This window comes from Gigantopelta aegis, chromosome 14, assembly GCF_016097555.1.
Source record: "Gigantopelta aegis isolate Gae_Host chromosome 14, Gae_host_genome, whole genome shotgun sequence".
Lineage (NCBI taxonomy): Eukaryota > Metazoa > Mollusca > Gastropoda > Neomphalida > Peltospiridae > Gigantopelta > Gigantopelta aegis.
The window spans coordinates 1,683,364-1,708,050 of record NC_054712.1 but is presented as its reverse complement, the minus strand read 5'-3'; the positions used below and the strand labels follow the sequence as shown (position 1 = coordinate 1,708,050).

Below are 24,687 nucleotides of genomic sequence, written 5' to 3'. Positions count from 1 at the left end.
ACATTTCTTCCTTCTTGTAACTTCCGCGCCAGCTAAACTTTACATAAAATATGCTGACTGCATTGCAGATCAGTTTTAAAGTTTGTTAGATATAAAAAAATTAAAAAATTAACGACAACTCTAGAGTACATAGATTAATTAATCATCGGCTATTGGATGTCAACCATTTGATAATGCTGAAAAGCTACTACATTTTTCATTAGCAGCAAGGGATCTTCTATATGCACCTCCCCACATACAGGATAGTACATACCATGGCCTTTGATATACAAGTTGTAGGGCACTGACAGAATTGGATTGGATAACATCATTGTGCCTATATCCAATTAAGGTTCAATCACGTCTCTCCCGGGCACAATCTCTCATTTAGACAGTGACTGGGACATGGCAGAGATGGCAAATGGGGGAACAATGCAATAGGAAAACGGGTCCCCAAGGAGGTTTGATCCTTTGACTCGAGCACCTCAGGTAAGGTTCAATCACGTCTCTCCCGGGCACAATCTCTCATTTAGACAGTGACTGGGTCCGGGAGATGGCAGATGGGGGAACAATGCAATAGGAAAATGGGTCCCCAAGGAGGTTCGATCCTTTGACTCAAGCACCTCAGGTAAGGTTCAATCACGTCTCTCCCGGGCACAATCTCTCATTTAGACAGTGACTGGGTCCGGGACATGGCAGAGATGGCAGATGGGGGAACAATGCAATAGGAAAACGGGTCCCCAAGGAGGTTCGATCCTTTGACTCAAGCACCTCAGGTAAGGTTCAATCACGTCTCTCCCGGGCACAATCTCTCATTTAGACAGTGACTGGGTCTGGGACATGGCAGAGATGGCAGATGGGGGAACAATGCAATAGGAAAACGGGTCCCCAAGGAGGTTCGATCCTTTGACTCAAGCACCTCAAGTAAGGTTCAATCACGTCTCTCCCGGGCACAATCTCTCATTTAGACAGTGACTGGGTCCGGGACATGGCAGAGATGGCAGATGGGGGAACAATGCAATAGGAAAACGGGTCCCCAAGGAGGTTCGATCCTTTGACTCAAGCACCTCAGGTAAGCACTTTACAGACTGAGTTGTATCCGACACCTTGAAACATAATGAACAGGATGATGCCCTAACTAGTAATAAGTAACTATTGGGTGTTTTAACACATAGTAATCACGACAAGACACCACATACACCATGATACACCATTTAAGAAGAACTGGTAGGAGAATATGCATCTTAAATGAACACCGTTCTACTCCTGAATCTGCCATTATTTTTTATAGACAGGGGTGTTGGAACTCATACAACCCCCACCCCTCCCTCAACAAACATTCATGGTACAGCCACCAACTTCCATGGCAATGTGCCAAATTAATTTTTACATGATAAAAAAACAACAGGTTTTTTTCTTTTTTCTTAAATGTCTACTTTCTTTCTCATATATGACAACTAAAAATCTAATCACTAAATAATGAGCATAGTCGAACATGCGGTGAAAGCCCATTAAATACCAAGACAATTTATCTACTTACTAGCTACTATGGTAACCACAAAAACTAAAATAAAAATACCACCAATCTTTTTTGAAAACTTTTGAAAGGATTCAGCCTTTTTACTGTCAAATCAATTTCACATTCAGCTTAAGCCTAGATATTAAATTTGAATATATCTGACATATATAAGAAAAGAAATTAATTGTGTATATTTTGCAATGGTTCATAAGTACTAAGTAGGAGATGGATATCAGCATTAAAAATGTCACATAGTTATATAATGATGATAAAAACAAATCAAGCAGTAGTAACCAGGTAAACAAGGAACATAGTAACCAGGTAGTAATGTTAATGCAAGTACAACATTTGGTATTTTATAATAAAATTAAATATCTGGGCCTGCGCTTAACAACTGAGAGTCTAGACTTTGCCATGACATAAAAGTGAAGGACATTTTTTGGAGTCTATTCTGAGCACTCTCAGCTTGTGTCAGTATAGTAATGTTATTAACCGCTGGTAAACAGTTGTAGATATTCAGAAATGCATATCAAGTTATTTTAATCAAATTACAGCTGAACCTCTCAGTGGTTTTGTGGTAAAATGTTTCAAGGTCACCTTGTTTGTACTTTATATTTGGGCACGTTTATCACCTGAACATTGGTGCAACCAAAAGCCTTGAAAGTCTCAAAATGTTTGTAACGTTTCGAGTCTATCGCCTCAACGTTGGTGCAATCAAAAGCCTTGAAAGTCTCAAAATGTTTGTAACGTTTCGAGTCTAAACTTTAAACATTTTATAAATAAGCATGAGGCCAGGCCTGACCTTCAGACAAAAGTATACATATTTTATTTTAACCTGTTTGGGGAACAACCTCCCCCCCCTACCCGCTCCCAAAAAACCCAGAACCCAAGCCATTTTTGCTGTCTGTCAGCCATTATTTTTATCACTAGACTAGAAGGATTTTGTTCATCATCATTGTGGCCTGCTGGATTTGGGCCAATGGGATGTTTTACTGCACTAATTATTCCAGAAGACTTGAAACCTTTTTGTAATTTAGTTCAGCAGCCAACTGACCTTAAGGGTGTATTTCAACAGTCATTAGACCTCAAGGCACCAGACCCGTAAGGCACCAGACCTTAAAGACCATCAAGTTAGTCCACCTTCAAGTGTTGAGTCCAGTAAACATTTCCCATGTCGAACGGAATACAGCAGGAGACACTGGCCTTCAAATTAATAGTCCAGATGTAACCATGAAGACGTTGGGTTTTTTTTAGTTTGTGGACAATACAAGTGAACATGTCTGATGATATGTCAAGTCCCACAACAATGATAACCTTTGTGAATGTATTTAGATACATTCTGTGTTATTTTATACAAGTCACAATGAAGCATTTCTCTCTCTCTCTTTCAAAGCACAAAATAGATTAGTTTTTTTGGACATTTGTTTTTTAATTTTTTAATTTTTTAAAATCTTGATTGAAAATTCTCCATCACCAATGCAATCACCATGAAAAAAACATAAATGACACTGTGCACATGAAGAAAGCAAAACCTGTTTCCTTGACGACAAAAGAATCCCAGTACATGATTGATTTTCTGCTCTCAGTGAATTTAAAAACAACATCAACAGGCATTGGTTGTCGTCCTGTTTTCAAACTTGTCTTGTTAACCAATTAAACGACTGTGTCTCATCACGTTGTTGTCGAATCGCTCATGGTTAGCGGTCTACTGCGTTTTGGATTAGATACATAATTAACAAGTCTCTGCCCAACAAGATATCTGAAAAAATTAAAATCAAAAATCTAGTCTGCTTTAGATTACATGTATAACATAAATAATGTCTTACTTGAACAAGAAAAAAAAGCAGGGAAAAAAGAATAATAATTAAAGGACGTGGCTCAATGAGATTCCTAAAACATCAAAATACATATATATATATATACTGACACACAATGAAAATGCAAAAACAACTTTTCATTGCAAATAACGACAAACTATTAATGAATTGATGGATAATGTAATATGACATTAATGACTGGTATTCATGAGATACATTCACATGGAGACATGGCCAGTTATCATCAGTAATCGAGTTGCATTCGTAATCAAAAAGTTCAACCCCCCCCCCCCCCATATCAAGGTCAGTATCTGGTGTGTCCACCATTGGCCCGTGAGCATGCGTGAAGACGACAGGGAAAGGATTAGCACAAACATCTCAAATAAGCCACAGGAATGTTCCTCCACTCCTCCTGCAATGCCTGTGCAAGCTCAGCAACGTTACGGAGGTGGTGTCGTCAAATCTGCCGATCTTGGCGTGGGGTCGTAACGGGACGTTGACCAGGTCGAGGTCGATCACGGACACTCCCGGTCTGTTGATGACGTTTAACAAGTCATCCAATAGTTGATGGATGGACTCTGAAGGTCCTAGCAACTTGGCTTTGAGAAGTCCCCCCCTTGAACCATGCCCAACGCTCGCTCCCTTTGTTCTTCTCTGAGTCGCACGTGGCATTCTTAATGTGACGAGGAATATGACACCGTTACGTGACTTTTATGTGTCCGCATACTGGCATTTCACACAGCATGATTGAGCATGTAGTGAACGCATTTCACACCATTTTGTGTGTTTTTGCTATTGTATGTGTAACGAGAACAAAACCAGGATTAAAACCCAGACAAAAGTACCAATCAATGGCTTCCTCTCATAAATTGTCATTTTAAGTCCAATAAATATATTTTTCATTAATCACAACAAAATATTTCAAAATATCTGTTTTGCTTTTTCACTGTGTGTCAGTATATATATGTATATATATATATTTTTTTTTTTTAAAGTTTATTTCAAATATATATTTAAGTGACATCAGTCTAACACAATATTTCAAAACTATCAACATAATTTTAAAACGTTCTGTCCCTGTGTTAAAAATAATAAGTTGGGAATTTTTATTTTAGTTACAAATTGGTACAAAAAATAACCTACAACAAAACTCACAAAACATCCTTAAAAAGTCATTCTTGACTTAGTAGCTATTGAAACATGTTTCAGGCTAACAACGTCTTCAATGATAAAATGACATTATTTACAACTTACTGCTTAGAATATCATTGTCTGTATACCCAAAGTGTTTGTAGCTACCAATATTCTAATATTTCTGACAGTTCAAATTAGATATCATTGTCTGTATACCCAAAGTGTTTGTAGCTACCAATATTCTAATATTTCTGACAGTTCAAATTAGATATCATTGTCTGTATACCCAAAGTGTTTGTAGCTACCAATATTCTAATATTTCTGACAGTTCAAACTAGATATCGTTGTCTGTATACCCGAAGTTTTTGTAGCTACCAATATTCTAATATTTCTGACAGTTCAAATTAGATATCATTGTCTGTATACCCAACGTGTTTGTAGCTACTAACATTGTAATATTTCTGACAGTTCAAATTAGATATCATTGTCTGTATACCCAACGTGTTTGTAGCTACTAACATTGTAATATTTCTAATAGTTCAAACTAGATTTTATCTCCGAATAAGTCGTATTATACACACAGTTAGTAGACAACATGGAGTTTGAGCTACCGTGCTAGAATTAGGATAACCACATTGGATATGAAGACTTTGATTTTCTAAGTCAAAACAAAAATAATAAAATGAGGAATTTTAAACCTTAAATGAGCTGTCTTATATGGAAAACAATTTATAATTTTACAGGACACAATACTTCATGTGAAATATCATTCAGTTTGCATGTTCGTTACACAACTTTAAATTCACCTGAACTGTCAGTCAGTGTATAATATCAGAGAGTAAGTTCAGGAACATCAAAACTTTAATCGGAATGCAAGTATAATGGATGTAACCAAACATCACATTAACCAAGTTCCGGTCACCTCAGATTTTGAAATATTGTCACAAGTTTTATAGCCTTAAAGTCAGAAATGTATCTTTAATATTAGTTTTCAAAACTCTGTATAATATCAGAGTGTAGTAACAAAAACGGAGTGCTATAATGTGAAAGCAGAAACTCACTTGTCGTCTTTGATATGGTTGTAAAGTCTTTTAAACTGCCGTAGTTGGAAAACGAACATAGACACAAACCCAATGACAGCCAGGAGGAATGGATAGATGTGTCGGGCCACCTGGTTTTCCGTTTCAAAGTCAACACCTGCAAAAAAAGAAATGGGAAAACATGTTTAACAACACCTTGGTACGTACCACTGGGCTATGTCCCGCATCTTGGTACGTATTAAACTATAGCTGTTAAGGGTCCAAAATATAGTAATTTAGGCAACTGACTTTTAAATATTTATAGTGATAAAAACCATCAATTCATTAATATACTTACCTTTTTTTTGGACACCTTATGGCAGATGAACGTTTTTGTGCTGGGGTGTCGTTAAAGATTAATTCATTAATTTTGGCCTAGTCGGCGAGGAAACCCCAGTTACAACAGATGGTTCTACCAAACAGCACAAAAGGGTTGCATTACATCGTCAATGTTTCATGGTACAGATAATCATTTTGGATGCATCAGCTGTCCAAGTGATTAACAACATGGATTGTGAAATTCCAATCGGTGCAGTAGGTTCCAAGCTTATCAGTATACACTTTGTGATTTTTTGGGGTGTCTTTTTCAAACAAAATTTAAAAAATCTATTCACAGAACCCTTGTTTACATTTGTTATCTGTCCCAGCCACAGGGGACTTTGCGTTTTTATTATAGGCATTTTCCCATAGACAGGGTAGCACATACCACTTTGTGTACCACTTATAAGTTGGAACTGGGAAAAGAACTTATTAGGAGAGGGTGGTGGGGGTGGAGGCGAAAAGCATATGGCTTGTATGTTCTTAAAAATGATAATACCTGTAAATGGAATGATATGAAATGAATGATACATTTTCTGTATTTCTTACCAAATGCTGGTACAACGCTCTTCGCAATGACGTACGGAACGGCGAGAGACATTCCAAGCACGGCACAGACGGGGAAACACAGACCGTTGAGAATGAACTTGAGGTTCATGTTGCGGAGGCCATCATTGTACACCTGAAACAGAAATACAGTCATGCATTCATGCATTCATCAAACACTGCCTGGCATTCAAGTACATCAGGCCCTAATTTAGCCAGTGAAATGAACATTTTCTTCGCCGAAAGTCGGCTCATGTCGCCGAGTTATTAGCAGCAGTAAGAAGTTGAAGTTATTAGCAGCAGTAAGAAGTTGAAGTTATTAGCAGCAGTAAGAAGTTGAAGTTATTAGCAGCAGTAAGAAGTTGAAGTTATTAGCAGCAGTAAGAAGTTGAAGTTATTAGCAGCAGTAAGAAGTTGAAGTTATTAGCAGCAGTAAGAAGTTGAAGTTACCGTAATATTTTGGATCAAATTCAATTTCAAAAACAAAACCACACAACAGTCGCTTGTTCAATACATGTTTTGATGCAAGCACTCACTGACAATGTATTTGTTGTCACTCTTGTCACAAACATTTAACACTGGCTAATTTAGAGTGTGTCAAATGTCAGGACAAGCTTTTTTTTTTATTATCATGACTGTAATTGCTTTGACACTTTTTATACTTCAGAACTTAAGTATGCAATTTGAATTTAGTTTCTTACAATCTCAGAATACTCTGGGATGCTTGAACGAGTTCAGTAGAATTGGGGGCATGCAAACAGGTTGAAAGCTCAGGTCATAACATAGAAATATAATCAATTGTGTAGTCTTCGCTGTAGAAAGTGCTAAGATTTACAACGTAAATACAAGTACAGCATTATAATGGGGGTTCAGGACTAAAATTTCATGCAATTAAAAAAAAAATCAAAACAGTATTTTGAGCTTCAGTTGTTCTAAAACAGATCACGTGGAGGGCCCGAGATGCACAGTAGTTATTATTTCATGCCTGGTGGGAGTGCTGTGACATTATCTCTAAGCAAATTTGCTGTAAATAAAATGTTACTTTGTGGGTATAAAAAAACAAAATTCCTCCCCCCCCCCCCCCCCCCACCACGTGATGAATTCTGTGCAGCTCTTACCTGTTCCATGACCCTCTTTAGCCACCACTGAGGGCCCATCATCGTCACAGCACAGATGATCTTGGCGTGAAGAACACCCAGTGCCCAGTCCTAGAACACAGAAAAATAAATGTAGTCTTGTTATAATGTATCAGCTATTGAAGGTTTGTGTGCTCAGGGCCATAGCTAGTGGGGGTGGGGGTGCAAGGGAAAAAAAGAAAACAATCTGGAAAAAAGTATAAAAATTTAAAGAAAATCCTCGTCTTAACCGTTTAAGGAGTTTTAGACTATTAACTACTCAGTTCCCCCCCCCCCCCAAATCCAAGCTTACACCCTGGTGCTCACTGTTTTACACATTACATTACCGGTTAATGTCATCTCGTTTGGACAGTACTTAAAATAGCTCCCAACTTCGAATAAGAAAACACCTACTTTGACATGTAACGAAAACCTTTTTTACAAACATTCAAATAACAATAAAATGATTATTTGAAACTGTAATAGTTATCATTCACGACAAAAACAAAGAATTGCTTTCTAGAATGTTAATATGGCAATGTTAACAGAACTGTTTTCACAGTCAAAACGTACATAATAATCAAGGCTAAAAATTGTCCTAACTAAAGATGAAGATGGGGAGTGATCAGGAATCTTTTCAAGTGGTCAGACTAATCCCACAGCTAAAGCTGATGGGGAAACGGCAGGTGTGTAGCATAGATAGCCGCAAGAGACAAGCAACTATTGAGGTTGGAGAGACAAGGATTGGGATGTGGGGGTGGACAGTAAAACATACTGAATAATAGGAGCTGCCAGAACAAGAAGAAATACAATGGAATTTAAAGGATAGAAAGGAAAGGGGGCATTAAGCTAGGATTCCATTAAAGCGTTTGCAGTATGTGGTCGCGTTAAGTTTTTTACAAACTACGATTTCATTAATGCGTTTGCAGTATACGTTCAAGATTAAAAAAACAAAACACCCTGTTTCAATAATATCCAGTTGCAGTAAGGTATTCGGTCTTTACCGCCGCTGGAACAGGACAGGAAAGATGGCCCCCAGTGTTTCAATAATATCCAGTTGCAGTAAGGTATTCGGTCTTTACCGCCGCTGGAACAGGACAGGAAAGATGGCCCCCAGTGCATCAAAGATGGTCCAAATTTGGGGCCTACAATACTCCATCAGTTTCAATGCATTTGCGTTCTCAATTGCAACATGGACCGATTGAAAAGTAACGCAACTGCATAACGCAAACACATCGCGACTGCAAACGCATTAATGGAAACAATCATTACATATTTCAACCTGTTCTAATTTTAACGCATACGCTAATGCATACTGCAAATGCATTAATGGAATTGTAGCTTTAAGGTAATAAAAAAAATTAATTGATTATGACCATTTTGTAAGAAAAACCGGACTGTGCACATCCAGTAGCATCTGTTATTTTGTATTTGTAACCACGTGACTGTTCTATGCACAGAGTACTTGTCGCATGCCATCGAATCGTGCTGTGAAAACACCTATATCAGAACGACTTTAGTCTTATACGTTCTGACCTGTAAGGACTACAGGTCAGTGTGATTAATCGCATGATGAGAATGCTGCTTTAACAAATTGTTCTATGCTTAACAATGAAATGTTCAGCCCGACTATTAGTTTTACCCAACACGTTGTGTGTACAGACTATTTGCTTTGCCCAACACGTTGTGTGTACAGACTATTAGTTTTGCCCAACACGTTGTATGTACAGACTATTAGTGTTGGCCAACACGTTGTGTGTACAGACTATTAGTGTTGGCCAACCCGTTGTGTGTACAGTACCTGCCAGGGGAAGAACACGGGTGACTGGTTGAGTGGGACACGGAGCGGCGCCACAACAACCAGCTCGAACAGCAGGCCGAGGAGGAGTGGTACGAGTCCAATCAAAACACCAGCTATCAGCAGAGACTTCACCGCCTGTTGAGTACACAACATAACATCTCTCTTCATAATGTCTACTAACTCATTACAATTACAAAGAAAATTCCTAACAGTTGAATTTTTACAGTTTACTTTTAAGCAAAAACAGCTGTCAAGTATTATAATGACAAATGTTTTAGATCAATCCTAAGTTAAAGTATTTAACATAATGAATATACATGTACACAAGTGGTATATTTTATCTTTTTATATTCAGTGTCGAACATGCTGGTAGTAATTATGTGGATATATGTTGTTACTTTTAGGACAGAAAAAAGAATGCACCACCAGATCCAACTCTTAAAGAGTTTCTTGAGAATGATCAAGAAGTACAAATATTGTAAATCACAAATTACCAATTACAATTTATACATTCACTGTCAGTTCTAGGGAGTCAAAAAAACAACAACAAAAAAAAACACCAGCAGACCCAAATCTTGTTTTCTTCAGAATGACCAAGAAATATAATTGTAAATGACAAAATATTTTGGAGCTTTTTAAATGAAAAAATGGTTAGACCTAATGAAATGTTACACATTCACTCTCAGTTATAGGGGGAGAAAAAACAAAGAAGAAGAAAGAACATACCAGTAGACCCCACTCTTTGAGTTTCTTCAGACTGACCAAGAAATATTGAGAACCACAAATTTATTTACAAGCTACTTAAGTGAATATGGTATAACTAAATATACTGATGGAAAGAAATAAAGGATCACACAGATAGCAACAAGAAATAATGACTGCATCAAAAATCAACTGATATTGTCAGAAGTTGACTGGGAACATATAGGCAGCACATTCAACACTACAGACGTTCAATCCCACATTACAACTTGGTATGAAATACAGATATTACTACGCTAGTTGTGAATTAAATTTGGTCTACAATTCAATGTGTTCCCTTATTTCTTTCCATCAGTATATATTGTTAAACATCCACTGATAGTTCTGGGGGACAGTAAAAGAAAGAGGAACATACCAGCAGCCCCCACTCTTTGAGTTTCTTGAGGATGACGGACGAGCCCTTGGGAATCCAGTTGTAGAGGACGGTGCCAATGCGTAGTGTCAGCCAGCAGATGTAGAGTCCGCATGCCGCCGTGTACAGCTCGTGGATTTTCGAGTCACCCATCCACACCGACATCAGGCGCCGACCGATAAACACTGCAACACAAACATGTTCCACGAAGTCGATCAGCTAGGTTGTCAAAACACGTGTTACGTAAGAGATTAAAAAGACTTTCTGAGTTTGCTGCCATTTTATGTTTGTTTGTTTTGTTTAACGACACAACTAGAGCACATTATTTATTAATCATCAGCTATTGGATGTTAAACATTTGGTACTTTTGACACATTGTCTTAGAAAGGAAACCAGCTCCATGTTTCCATATAAACTATAGAATACCTGGAGCGACGAGAGACCCAAACCAGCCCTCGGTGCTATATAAACTACAGAATACCTGGAGCGACGAGAGACCCAAACCAGCCCTCGGTGCTGTATAAACTATAGAATACCTGGAGCGACGACAGACCCCAACCAGCCCTCGGTGCTATAGAATACCTGGAGCGACGACAGACCCAAACCAGCCCTCGGTGCTATATAAACTATAGAATACCTGGAGCGACGAGAGACCCAAACCAGCCCTCGGTGCTATAGAATACCTGGAGCGACGACAGACCCAAACCAGCCCTCGGTACTATATAAACTATAGAATACTTTGAGCGAAGAGAGACCCAAACCAGCCCTCATTGCTATATAAACTATAGAATACCTGGAGCGAAGAGACCCAAACCAGCCCTCAGTGCTATATAAATTATACAATACCTGGAGCGACGAGAGACCCAAACCAGCCCTCAGTGCTATATAAACTATACAATACCTGGAGCGACAAGAGACATCAGACTGGCTGCAAATAGAGTGACGCACATCAACACCACCAGGAGCAGCACCTGCAACAAAGGGACATAACTCTCAAGACCTTCAAAACCAGTCCTAGTGGAATCCTCACAATGAAATGAATGTTCAACATGCAAGTAAACGTCGTTAGTGTAGCCACCTATTCTCTTTCCATCTTCTCTTGTCATTTCTACACATCTCTCTTCAGCTTACTGTTACTGTTAAATTATACACATCATTCCCATAGCTTCATAACCATGTCTATACATACAAAACAGTATATTTTTCATTACTATCTTATATTTATGTACATGCAACCCCTGCAATTACAAAACTGTTTGAGGCAAAAAAACATGCTGCAGAAAAGAAATTCGAATCCACAGAGTGCACAGCAAAAACGTGCCATGGAGAATTAAGAAGTGCACAGCAATCTAATAACTAACAATTAACTACTAACTCAGTGTCCTCGACAGATAGCCGAGGTGTGTGCCAAGGAGAATTAAGAACTCCACAGCAATCTAATAACTAACAATTAACTACTAACTCAGTGTCCTGGACAGATAGCCGAGGTGTGTGCCAAGGAGAATTAAGAAGTCCACAGCAATCTAATAACTAACAATTAACTACTAACTCAGTATCCTGGACAGATAGCCGAGGTGTGTGCCATGGAGAATTAAGAAGTCCACAGCAATCTAATAACTAACAATTAACTACTAACTCAGTGTCCTGGACAGATAGCCGAGGTGTGTGCCAAGGAGAATTAAGAAGTGCACAGCAATCTAATAACTAACAATTAACTACTAACTCAGTGTCCTGGACAGATAGCCGAGGTGTGTGCCATGGAGAATTAAGAAGTCCACAGCAATCTAATAACTAACAATTAACTACTAACTCAGTGTCCTGGACAGATAGCCGAGGTGTGTGCCATGGAGAATTAAGAAGTCCACAGCAATCTAATAACTAACAATTAACTACTAACTCAGTGTCCTGGACAGATAGCCGAGGTGTGTGCCATGGAGAATTAAGAAGTGCACAGCAATCTAATAACTAACAATTAACTACTAACTCAGTGTCCTGGACAGATAGCCGAGGTGTGTGCCAAGGAGAATTAAGAAGTGCACAGCAATCTAATAACTAACAATTAACTACTAACTCAGTGTCCTGGACAGATAGCCGAGGTGTGTGCCAAGGAGAATTAAGAAGTCCACAGCAATCTAATAACTAACAATTAACTACTAACTCAGTGTCCTGGACAGATAGCCGAGGTGTGTGCCAAGGAGAATTAAGAAGTCCACAGCAATCTAATAACTAACAATTAACTACTAACTCAGTGTCCTGGACAGATAGCCGAGGTGTGTGCCAAGGAGAATTAAGAAGTCCACAGCAATCTAATAACTAACAATTAACTACTAACTCAGTGTCCTGGACAGATAGCCGAGGTGTGTGCCAAGGAGAATTAAGAAGTCCACAGCAATCTAATAACTAACAATTAACTACTAACTCAGTGTCCTGGACAGATAGCCGAGGTGTGTGCCATGGAGAATTAAGAAGTCCACAGCAATCTAATAACTAACAATTAACTACTAACTCAGTGTCCTGGACAGATAGCCGAGGTGTGTGCCAAGGAGAATTAAGAAGTCCACAGCAATCTAATAACTAACAATTAACTACTAACTCAGTGTCCTGGACAGATAGCCGAGGTGTGTGCCAAGGAGAATTAAGAAGTCCACAGCAATCTAATAACTAACAATTAACTACTAACTCAGTGTCCTGGACAGATAGCCGAGGTGTGTGCCATGGAGAATTAAGAAGTCCACAGCAATCTAATAACTAACAATTAACTACTAACTCAGTGTCCTCGACAGATAGCCGAGGTGTGTGCCAAGGAGAATTAAGAAGTCCACAGCAATCTAATAACTAACAATTAACTACTAACTCAGTGTCCTGGACAGATAGCCGAGGTGTGTGCCATGGAGAATTAAGAAGTCCACAGCAATCTAATAACTAACAATTAACTACTAACTCAGTGTCCTGGACAGATAGCCGAGGTGTGTGCCAAGGAGAATTAAGAAGTCCACAGCAATCTAATAACTAACAATTAACTACTAACTCAGTGTCCTGGACAGATAGCCGAGGTGTGTGCCAAGGAGAATTAAGAAGTGCACAGCAATCTAATAACTAACAATTAACTACTAACTCAGTGTCCTGGACAGATAGCCGAGGTGTGTGCCAAGGAGAATTAAGAAGTCCACAGCAATCTAATAACTAACAATTAACTACTAACTCAGTGTCCTGGACAGATAGCCGAGGTGTGTGCCATGGAGAATTAAGAAGTGCACAGCAATCTAATAACTAACAATTAACTACTAACTCAGTGTCCTGGACAGATAGCCGAGGTGTGTGCCAAGGAGAATTAAGAAGTCCACAGCAATCTAATAACTAACAATTAACTACTAACTCAGTGTCCTGGACAGATAGCCGAGGTGTGTGCCAAGGAGAATTAAGAAGTCCACAGCAATCTAATAACTAACAATTAACTACTAACTCAGTGTCCTGGACAGATAGCCGAGGTGTGTGCCAAGGAGAATTAAGAAGTCCACAGCAATCTAATAACTAACAATTAACTACTAACTCAGTGTCCTGGACAGATAGCCGAGGTGTGTGCCAAGGAGAATTAAGAAGTCCACAGCAATCTAATAACTAACAATTAACTACTAACTTAGTGTCCTGGACAGATAGCCGAGGTGTGTGCCATGGAGAATTAAGAAGTCCACAGCAATCTAATAACTAACAATTAACTACTAACTCAGTGTCCTGGACAGATAGCCGAGGTGTGTGCCAAGGAGAATTAAGAAGTCCACAGCAATCTAATAACTAACAATTAACTACTAACTCAGTGTCCTGGACAGATAGCCGAGGTGTGTGCCATGGAGAATTAAGAAGTCCACAGCAATCTAATAACTAACAATTAACTACTAACTCAGTGTCCTCGACAGATAGCCGAGGTGTGTGCCAAGGAGAATTAAGAAGTCCACAGCAATCTAATAACTAACAATTAACTACTAACTCAGTGTCCTGGACAGATAGCCGAGGTGTGTGCCATGGAGAATTAAGAAGTCCACAGCAATCTAATAACTAACAATTAACTACTAACTCAGTGTCCTGGACAGATAGCCGAGGTGTGTGCCATGGAGAATTAAGAAGTCCACAGCAATCTAATAACTAACAATTAACTACTAACTCAGTGTCCTGGACAGATAGCCGAGGTGTGTGCCAAGGAGAATTAAGAAGTCCACAGCAATCTAATAACTAACAATTAACTACTAACTCAGTGTCCTGGACAGATAGCCGAGGTGTGTGCCATGGAGAATTAAGAAGTCCACAGCAATCTAATAACTAACAATTAACTACTAACTCAGTGTCCTGGACAGATAGCCGAGGTGTGTGCCAAGGAGAATTAAGAAGTCCACAGCAATCTAATAACTAACAATTAACTACTAACTCAGTGTCCTGGACAGATAGCCGAGGTGTGTGCCATGGAGAATTAAGAAGTCCACAGCAATCTAATAACTAACAATTAACTACTAACTCAGTGTCCTGGACAGATAGCCGAGGTGTGTGCCAAGGAGAATTAAGAAGTCCACAGCAATCTAATAACTAACAATTAACTACTAACTCAGTGTCCTCGACAGATAGCCGAGGTGTGTGCCATGGAGAATTAAGAAGTGCACAGCAATCTAATAACTAACAATTAACTACTAACTCAGTGTCCTGGACAGATAGCCGAGGTGTGTGCCAAGGATAGCATGCTTGAACCTGAATTGGATATAAGCACACAAATAAGTTGAAATGAATTAAATGAATGTTCTTACCCTGACTGCAAAGAAAGATGGCTTCTTATAGGGCTGGAATCCAGTGGGGCCACCACCCTGAAGCATGGCCTGGTGGGCGGCTCCCAGCCCCTCTGCTGGCCCTTGCTGAATGGGGAGGGGAACACCGGGGTTGTTTGCCTGGGGCGGAACCGGAAGGGGTGCCACTTGGTCTCCTTGTACAATGTCGTCCTGAATACACAAAGGAAGGAAGGAAATGTTTTATTTAAGCATGCACTCAACACATTTTATTTACGGTTATATGGCGTCAGACATATGGTTACGGACCACACAGATATTGAGAGAGGAAACCCGCTGTCGCCACTACATGGGCTACTCTTTTCGATTAGCAGTAAGGGATCATTTATAAGCACCATCCTACAGACAGGGTAGTACATACCAAGGCCTTTGATATGCCAGTCATGGTGCACTGGCAAGAATGAGAATACATAAGGGAGATTTGCTTAATGGGGATAAATAGATAAACAACCGAGTTCAATCTCCATCATTATTTTGTTGAATCACTCAAAATCATCTCAATGTGATATTCATTGAAATTATTAAGCTGTAAGCTATCTTCAATTCATGTAGTACAAATTGTGTTGTATTCTGAAGCAAGTTTACTGTACTCCCTATTAACACTTTGTACAAACAAGAATTCTGCAGAATTCAATGTCTCACCTACCATAAACCTTTCCAGTGCACTGTGATCAACATCCATAGGTGCAACTATAAACCAAGTTTCAGCTCACTGTGATCAACATTCAAAGGTACAACTATAAACCAAGTTTCAATGACCTAGGACTTATAGTTTGTGAGAAACTTTATTTAAACATGAAATTTAACATTTAAACTTCAAAAGTTGATGCTGTCACCACCGCCATCGGAAAACTAATACCTATATCTCGCTTTTTTATTTCACCCAAGCAAGAGGTCTCCACCAACCCAGCCTGCATCGGTATATGAATAAAGAATTTTTGTAAAGACAATTGTCCGAGAACCAGCCTCGCTGGTATCGTGGTTAAGCCATTGGACATACGGTTGGTAGGTACTGGGTTCACAGCCCGGTACCAGCTCCCTCCCAGAGGGAGTTTAACAACTCAATGAATATGCATAAGACCACTACACCCTCTTCTCTCTCACTAACCACTAACCACTAACACCTAACCCACTGTCCTGTACAGACAGCCCAGAAAGCTGAAGTGTGTGCCCAAGAGAACATGCTTGAACTTTAAGTGGATATAAACATGAAAATAAGTTGAAATGAAATGAATGTCTGAGAAATGTTATACCTGGTCAGTGAGGGGAACGTCTCCGAGTAGGTAGGACCTGAGGTTGAGGACGTACGCGACGCCGATCGTCCAGCCCCGCACCAAACCCTTGAGCCAGACGCGCGTGTGACCTTGTTCCAACAGCGCGGGCAACACGACCTGCAGCAGTAGCAGTTCCAGCGACAGCTCACTCACCGGCGCGTCGCTGAAAAATAGGTGATCAACATCTGTAAACAAGTTTTACTTACAGTTTTGTTACAAACTGATATATCTACATGCAAAACTTTAAAAAAAACCCATGTTATTCCATTGTGTCTACCATTGGAAAAGTAATACCTATATCCCACCATTTCATCTCATAAAGAAAAGAAAGAAAAGAGAAGATATTTAGGTCACTGCTTAAAGTGATAGCTCACAGAACTATAAATATTTAATATGCATTATACGAAAAGGACCAAATTGGGTCAAGTGAAAATGAAACATTTTTCAATATTCCTGCTGCAATTAATGTCCGATATGTTGGCTAGTCCAGAAATATCCAATATTAATTATGTACGATTAGTTAGTCTTGGCGAAAGCTGAACCACCGGGTTACATCCTACCTACCTTGATAACATCACGTGGTATGGTAAGAATCCCTGGAATATTTTCCTGATTACTCGAACTGGGAGCCACAGCATAAGGAGAACAGTACTGCCAAATATAATCTGCAACAGACAAAAACACAGCATAAGGAGAACAGTACTGCCAAATATAATCTGCAACAGACAAAAACACAGCATAAGGAGAACAGTACTGCCAAATATAATCTGCAACAGACAAAAACACAGCATAAGGAGAACAGTACTGCCAAATATAACCTGCAACAGACAAAAACGTAGTCAGCGTTCCCGGTCATCAATTTGTAAATATATAACAAAAAATAGTTGTCTGTAAAACAAAAGGAATTTATTTATTTGTTTTGGTTTTCACACATTCTGCTCAATGTCTATAAAGCAGTAATTAAATTATATTAGCAGTAATTAAACTATAATAACAAAAATGTAACTATAATAGCAGTAATTAAACTATCATTTTAGTAATTAAAAGAAATATCTTAGCAGCAATTAAACTATCATGGCAGCAACTAAGCTTCTGTCAAATGAAGTCATGATCTAGTCTGGTTAAGAGCTGAAAATGAGATCACAGTTATTTAAATTGTACACCTTATAACTGTGACATTAGTACGAGACAAATTCAAATGTAAATGCTAAAACATTTTTAAGCTGTACAAAAACACTTAGTACATACCACTGATGCGACAAACCGGCGAATATGTCTGTAAACTGGGAGATGTATCATCTGAAAAATACAAAAACAAGCATCTTGAGAGTCCTGTCAAAGTAATACATGTCCCCTACTAGACTGAACATATTTTCTTATCTCCTAAGTTCAAGGGCCATAACTGTAAAAAATTTGTAAATCGCCACTGAAGTCAAACTTGATCTGTCACAAGACACGATAGAGCCAGAATTTTTTTTTCACTTCAATGTCTTGAGCATTGTGAAAACAAATTTTTGTATCTCCAAAGTTCAAGGGCCATAACACTGTGAAAAATGGGTAAATAATCCTAAAAGTAAGACTTAATCTGTAACAGTACTTTATAAGGCTTTCTTACAAACCCATTGGTGAGAATATCATGAATTATTTTTTTTAACACATGGGTTGTTTACACATGTATGTGTTAACAATTTCAAGACATACAACTGGCAATCATGTGTTTGTGACACACAACTTAGCTACAAGTGCAATGGCTGCAAATAACTTTTAGTCGAAAAAGATGTTAAAATTAGCTTAAAACCTAGTTTTTGAGGATATGTAAAAAATAGAATAACACATTTGTGTCCATTAGATACCATTTGTCTCAGAACTCATTGTTTAAAAACGTATAAAACTCACTTTCGCTCGTTAAGATACATTTAATTGAAACATCAACCGAGCGCTTTACCACTGGGCTACGTCTCGACCCCTTCCTGGTGAAGTCTGTTAAAACTAACCAAAGAAAAAATTAATGTCAAGTTTGTTTTGTTTAATGACACCACTAGAGCACCTCAATATATTAATCATTGGTTACTGGATGTCAAACATTTGGTAATTTTGACATATAGTCTTAGAGAGGACACCTGCTACATTTTTCCATTAGTAGCAAGGGATCTTTTATACACACTATCCCACAGACAGGAAAGCACATACCACGGCCTTTGACCGGTTGTGGTGCACTGGTTGGAATGAAAAAAATACCCAACACAAACAGTTGAATGGATGCACCAAGGTGGTTCGATCCTGCTATGCAAGCACCAAAAGCGAGCACTCCACCGACAGCTAAATCCCGCACCCAAACTTGCATCAGACGAACGCTTCACCACTGGGCTACGTCCACTAACTAACTGCGCTATACTAGTCGCAGAGCACTGCCTGGAACGAGAGATATCCCGGTGGACCCACCGACGGGGATCTGGCGAGGTCCACTAACTAACTGCGCTATACTAGTCGCAGAGCACTGCCTGGAACGAGAGATATACCGGTGGGCCCACCGACGGGGATCTGGCGAGGTCCACTAACTAACTGCGCTATACTAGTCGCAGAGCACTGCCTGGAATGAGAGATATCCCGGTGGGCCCACCGACGGGGATCTGTCGAAGTCCACTAACTAACTGCGCAATACTAGTCGCAGAGCACTGCCTTGAACGAGAGATATCCCAGTGGGCCCACCGATGGAGATCTGGCGAGGTCCACTAACTGCACTAACCTACCTCTTGAATGGGGTTGAACTCCGGGTCGTTGAGGTTGCGGAGGAACCAGAGCACGCCGGGTCGCAGCACCTCGCGGAGCAGCAAGATGAAGGAGGCGAAGTAGAAGACGTACACCATGCCAACGAGCCAGTGGATGAACATTGACGTGCCCGGCGCCTGGTGGAAACTGCTCTTCCGGTCCTTGAGGCTCGCGTCAAACATCGCCTGCAATCAATCAGTCAATCAATCAATCAGTCAATCAATCAATCAATCATACAATCAATCATGTTTAACTGTAAAACAATCCAACTGTGAAAACTGCTTTAATTTACTGCGGATCTGGTTTTGAGGGGTTCTGAAGAACAATTCAACTGTTTAATGTCACATGATCTCTCTTTAATTCAATTAAAACTGTGTAACAAACTTAAGGCCTAATGGTAACAGTATAACCAAACAAAAATTGTTGTTTATACTTAATGGAAATCAGGTTTATAAATATTAACACATTGTTTACTTGGTGACTATTAAAGGAACTGACAAAAAGAATCCAGCATTTAATATGATATACTCACCAGAGAACATATATCAAGCCACCATCCACATATTAAAGGAAATAATCCAATCTCCACAACAACCAGTAACTTCACCTTAACCACAACGTAACACAGACCCAACACTCGATGAAATCTGCAAAAATATACAACTCAGTTAACCACAACATAACACAGGCTGACCACTCGATGACATCTGCAAAAATATACAACTGAGTTAAACATCATTATTACGTATGCTGGGTCCTGCCACGGTTCTCAACACAATTTTGAAGATCACTTTTCTACTAATTTAGCTACAGCTGACATCAAAAACAGTCTCAAAAATACTTCAAAAATGTATTTAACTGACATTAATTTTAATAATGCTGAACCCTATTCTTTGATACTGATTGGTAATTCTTGCTATTTATATCCCACAAAAAAAATGCATTTCTCTGTTAAAACTAAAAACAGGTTATAGATTTTCGAAGCTACCTTAGTACTACATTATCGTAAAACAATCGTAGGCTATGACGTCACTACGAGACATGTCATAGCTTACATTATCGTAGATAGCTTCGGAAATATGGGCTTAGGCTACTATTTTACTGGTTTGTGTTACAAAGTATTAGGATAACGTTGACAAATTTGCATGTTGTATGAAAGCTGCTGCTGACCTATCACAGCGATATATTAACAAATTCATCTGACTTTTATTTTTACTTTTATTTAGTAACTGTAAGCTTTTCTAAATAAATTTGTATTAGTTCATAAATTTAAAACAACTGTTATTTAAAATATGTAACTCCATATTATGTGTATTCTGAATTCTACAAGCTTTCTAGTATGTTTAATGCATAGATCTTCTCTAAGTTGTACTCATATTTCTATGACATAATTCGTGGTAAATTCAAATAGACATACAAGTAGACATAAAAGTTCAAAATCTCAGCCCCTCTAATAACAGTGTATTAGTGTGCTTCAGTAACAACGCACGTGTACAACATGGCCACAACGCACGTGTACAACATGGCCACAAACTATCACTTACTTTTTGAGTCGTGTCATTGAACAGAGTACGTAGAGAACAATCAATGACACAGCGATCACGATATATCCGGTCAGTGTCGTTAGCAGACCTTCAAAGTGGGATGCGACAGCCTAAAACAGACACCGCAGAAAAAAAAAAAAATATGTTGTATTCATTTAACAGCAACTGAACATTCTTGTGACATAGCATTTATGCAGTATGATCTTTAGGTGGATTGTTTTTTTGTAGTATTGAAATATAAAAACTGTTTTCTCTGACAAAAGTATTACATTCAAACATTTTTATAAAAAAATTGGTGGGTTTTTTATTATATGATTTGTTCTGAAATGCACTACAACAAATTATTAAGACAAAAATAAAGCATATGGTCCAAGCTCCAGATGCTGTAGGGGTGCTATTTTTAGTTGGACCCGACGCTGCAAGCTGCATTCATTATATCATCATTTGTACACATCCCCTGAATGAAACTAGGGTGGGCTTACTAAAATCAAATAATGGGAAGCCCGTTATTGCGGCCGATATTTCTGATGGTCCAGACTGTCTATGTATTTCTTTTTTAAAGCACCGCAGTTCATAACGTGAAGAACAATCTGGGCCCGTGCTTATAAAACTTTTAGAGTCCAAGCTCAATCTCTAATGACGTCAGCCACATACCGTTAGTATGGCGTTGTCATGACATTACTGTCTCAGGGTTTATTAGTTTCGAGTCTAAACTCTAAAAGTCTTATAAGCACCAGGCCTGGACTTTCGAGTCTAAACTCTAAAAGTCTTATAAGCACCAGGCCTGGACTTTCGAGTCTAAACTCTAAAAGTCTTATAAGCACCAGGCCTGGACTTTCGAGTCTAAACTCTAAAAGTCTTATAAGCACCAGGCCTGGACTTTCGAGTCTAAACTCTAAAAGTCTTATAAGCACCAGGCCTGGACTTTCGACAGAAAAGGTTATTTTAGAATTAAACTTTATAAATATTAAAATATTCATTGGATTTCGAACATTTATTAAGTATTCAATCTCAAATTTTGCAATAAACATTAATGCATAATTATACTAAAACCAGCACGGCACATGCACTTTAGTTGACTGAGGAATAGTACAAATATTTTACTCACAAAGTCGTCCATCTTGAAACCAATAAGAGTAAAGTGTCCGATATGATAAGGACAAAACGCTGAAAATAAACAGAATGAAACAGACTGTAGATATTTAGCTAGAAAGTAATATGATTTGTTACAAAGAAAAGGAAGGTTTGTTTAACAATATATAACAATATATAACGGCACATGATTTAACAATTTGTTACCAATTCTCTTCAATTGTTAGTTTAACACATAGTGATCCACCACAAAACCAACGAACAGTTTATATAAATCTTCATTTGTTTAACCGACATGCAACTGAACAACAGTTCGTCTGAAAAGACTGTGCCCAGTCATAAGATACTCCTACAGATTAGTAAACTCTAAACCAAAAATTATGTAGACACCGCAACATTTATAATTTAATAAAAAAAACTATGGTTACAACATCAATAAAGACTCATTGATAAACACAGAACTTTTCTCCATTTATATTATATAAATGAAAAATGGATGGACGCCATCTTTTCTCAAGGATATTTCAGGGATGGGGGTGGGATACCAAGAGACTAGATATTAATGATAAAATGTAAATATTTACCAAAGACGAGAATAAATAGAGTATTCAATGACACAACCCAGAAAACATGTTCCTGAAAGTAAAAGAGACGAAAACACATTAATACATAATATATGTATATATGAAGAGTAGCAAAATGTTCCATATCTCTCGACATCATTTGAAAAATGGGCAGAACGTCACCCAGTTATAAAGAACTTGCTTGATGTGCAGTCGGTCTGGGATCAATCCCCATCGGTGGGCCCATTGGGTTATTTCTCGCTCCAGCCAGTGCACCACAAATGGCATATCAAAGGCCATGGTATGTAATATGCTGTCTGTGGAATGGTGCATATAAAAGATATCTTGCATCTAACAGAAAAATGTAGTGAGTTTTCTCTCTAAGACTATATGTAAAAATTACAAAACTTTTGACATCCAATAGCCGATGATTAATAAATTAAGTTGAGAATGACCTGGTTTTGCTGTAGTTTTGCAGGAACTTCTGAGACGGGTAAACATGACTTATAAACACAAACATCATGCAGCAACTTCTGAGATTGGGTAAACATGACTTATAAACACAAACATCATGCAGCAACTTCTGAGACGGGTAAACATGACTTATAAACATAAACATCATGCAGCAACTTCTGAGACGGGTAAACATGACTTATAAACACAAACAATATGCAGCAACTTCTGAGATGGGTAAACATGACTTATAAACACAAACATCATGCAGCAACTTCTGAGACGGGTAAACATGACTTACAAACACAAAGTCAAAAATGTTCGTGCTTTAATGATTATAGACTAAGAAAAAATGGAACATGTCATCTCGATGGGGACCGAGGCCTACTTTGTAAAAAATCTCAACAAATTGAATGAAGCTTGCATATTAAATACTGTAATAAACCCAAATACAGCATGTTCACATTGTATGTTCAGACGGAGTACTATTTGGGCAAAAGTTCAACCAGATGTTCAAATTGTATGTTCAGACGGAGTACTATTTGGGCAAAAGTTCAACCAGATGTTCAAATTGTATGTTCAGACGGAGTACTATTTGGGCAAAAGTTCAACCAGATGTTCAAATTGTATGTTCAGACGGAGTACTATTTGGGCAAAAGTTCAACCAGATGTTCAAACTGTATGTTCAGACGGAGTACTATTTGGGCAAAAGTTCAACCAGATGTTCAAACTGTATGTTCAGACGGAGTACTATTTGGGCAAAAGTTCAACCAGATGTTCAAACTGTATGTTCAGACGGAGTACTATTTGGGCAAAAGTTCAACCAGATGTTCAAATTGTATGTTCAGACGGAGTACTATTTGGGCAAAAGTTCAACCAGATGTTCAAATTGTATGTTCAGACGGAGTACTATTTGGGCAAAAGTTCAACCAGATGTTCAAATTGTATGTTCAGACGGAGTACTATTTGGGCAAAAGTTCAACCAGATGTTCAAATTGTATGTTCAGACGGAGTACTATTTGGGCAAAAGTTCAACCAGATGTTCAAATTGTATGTTCAGACAGAGTACTATTTAGGCAAAAGTTCAACCAGATGTTCAAATTGTATGTTCAGACGGAGTACTATTTGGGCAAAAGTTCAACCAGATGTTCAAATTGTATGTTCAGGTTGAGTACTATTTAGGCAAAAGTTCAACCAGATGTTCAAATTGTATGTTCAGACGGAGTACTATTTGGGCAAAAGTTCAACCAGATGTTCAAATTGTATGTTCAGGTTGAGTACTATTTAGGCAAAAGTTCAACCAGATGTTCAAATTGTATGTTCAGACGGAGTACTATTTGGGCAAAAGTTCAACCAGATGTTCAAATTGTATGTTCAGGTTGAGTACTATTTAGGCAAAAGTTCAACCAGATGTTCAAATTGTATGTTCAGACGGAGTACTATTTGGGCAAAAGTTCAACCAGATGTTCAAATTGTATGTTCAGGTTGAGTACTATTTAGGCAAAAGTTCAACCAGATGTTCAAATTGTATGTTCAGACGGAGTACTATTTGGGCAAAAGTTCAACCAGATGTTCAAATTGTATGTTCAGGTTGAGTACTATTTAGGCAAAAGTTCAACCAGATGTTCAAATTGTATGTTCAGACGGAGTACTATTTGGGCAAAAGTTCAACCAGATGTTCAAATTGTATGTTCAGGTTGAGTACTATTTAGGCAAAAGTTCAACCAGATATTCAAATTGTATG

At 38.5% G+C, this 24,687-nt stretch overlaps 1 protein-coding gene across 1 annotated transcript in view; it reads right to left on the bottom strand.

The window, feature by feature from the left end:
- Positions 1-233: 233 nt before the first annotated feature.
- Positions 234-24,687, bottom strand: part of LOC121388561 (E3 ubiquitin-protein ligase MARCHF6-like) — a 46,213-nt gene continuing 21,759 nt past the window's right edge. Inside the window, exons 9-24 of the mRNA XM_041519943.1 lie at positions 22,512-22,563; positions 21,944-22,002; positions 20,836-20,945; positions 19,824-19,938; positions 19,273-19,476; positions 17,771-17,821; positions 17,087-17,187; positions 16,502-16,685; positions 15,213-15,401; positions 11,324-11,393; positions 10,426-10,607; positions 9,309-9,443; positions 7,511-7,600; positions 6,396-6,528; positions 5,511-5,646; positions 234-3,257 (exon numbers count right to left, since the gene is read on the bottom strand). Of these exons, the coding sequence (XP_041375877.1) occupies positions 3,170-3,257; positions 5,511-5,646; positions 6,396-6,528; positions 7,511-7,600; positions 9,309-9,443; positions 10,426-10,607; positions 11,324-11,393; positions 15,213-15,401; positions 16,502-16,685; positions 17,087-17,187; positions 17,771-17,821; positions 19,273-19,476; positions 19,824-19,938; positions 20,836-20,945; positions 21,944-22,002; positions 22,512-22,563 (1,899 nt within the window). The 3' untranslated portion in view covers positions 234-3,169. The remainder of the gene's footprint in view (positions 3,258-5,510; positions 5,647-6,395; positions 6,529-7,510; positions 7,601-9,308; positions 9,444-10,425; positions 10,608-11,323; positions 11,394-15,212; positions 15,402-16,501; positions 16,686-17,086; positions 17,188-17,770; positions 17,822-19,272; positions 19,477-19,823; positions 19,939-20,835; positions 20,946-21,943; positions 22,003-22,511; positions 22,564-24,687) is intronic.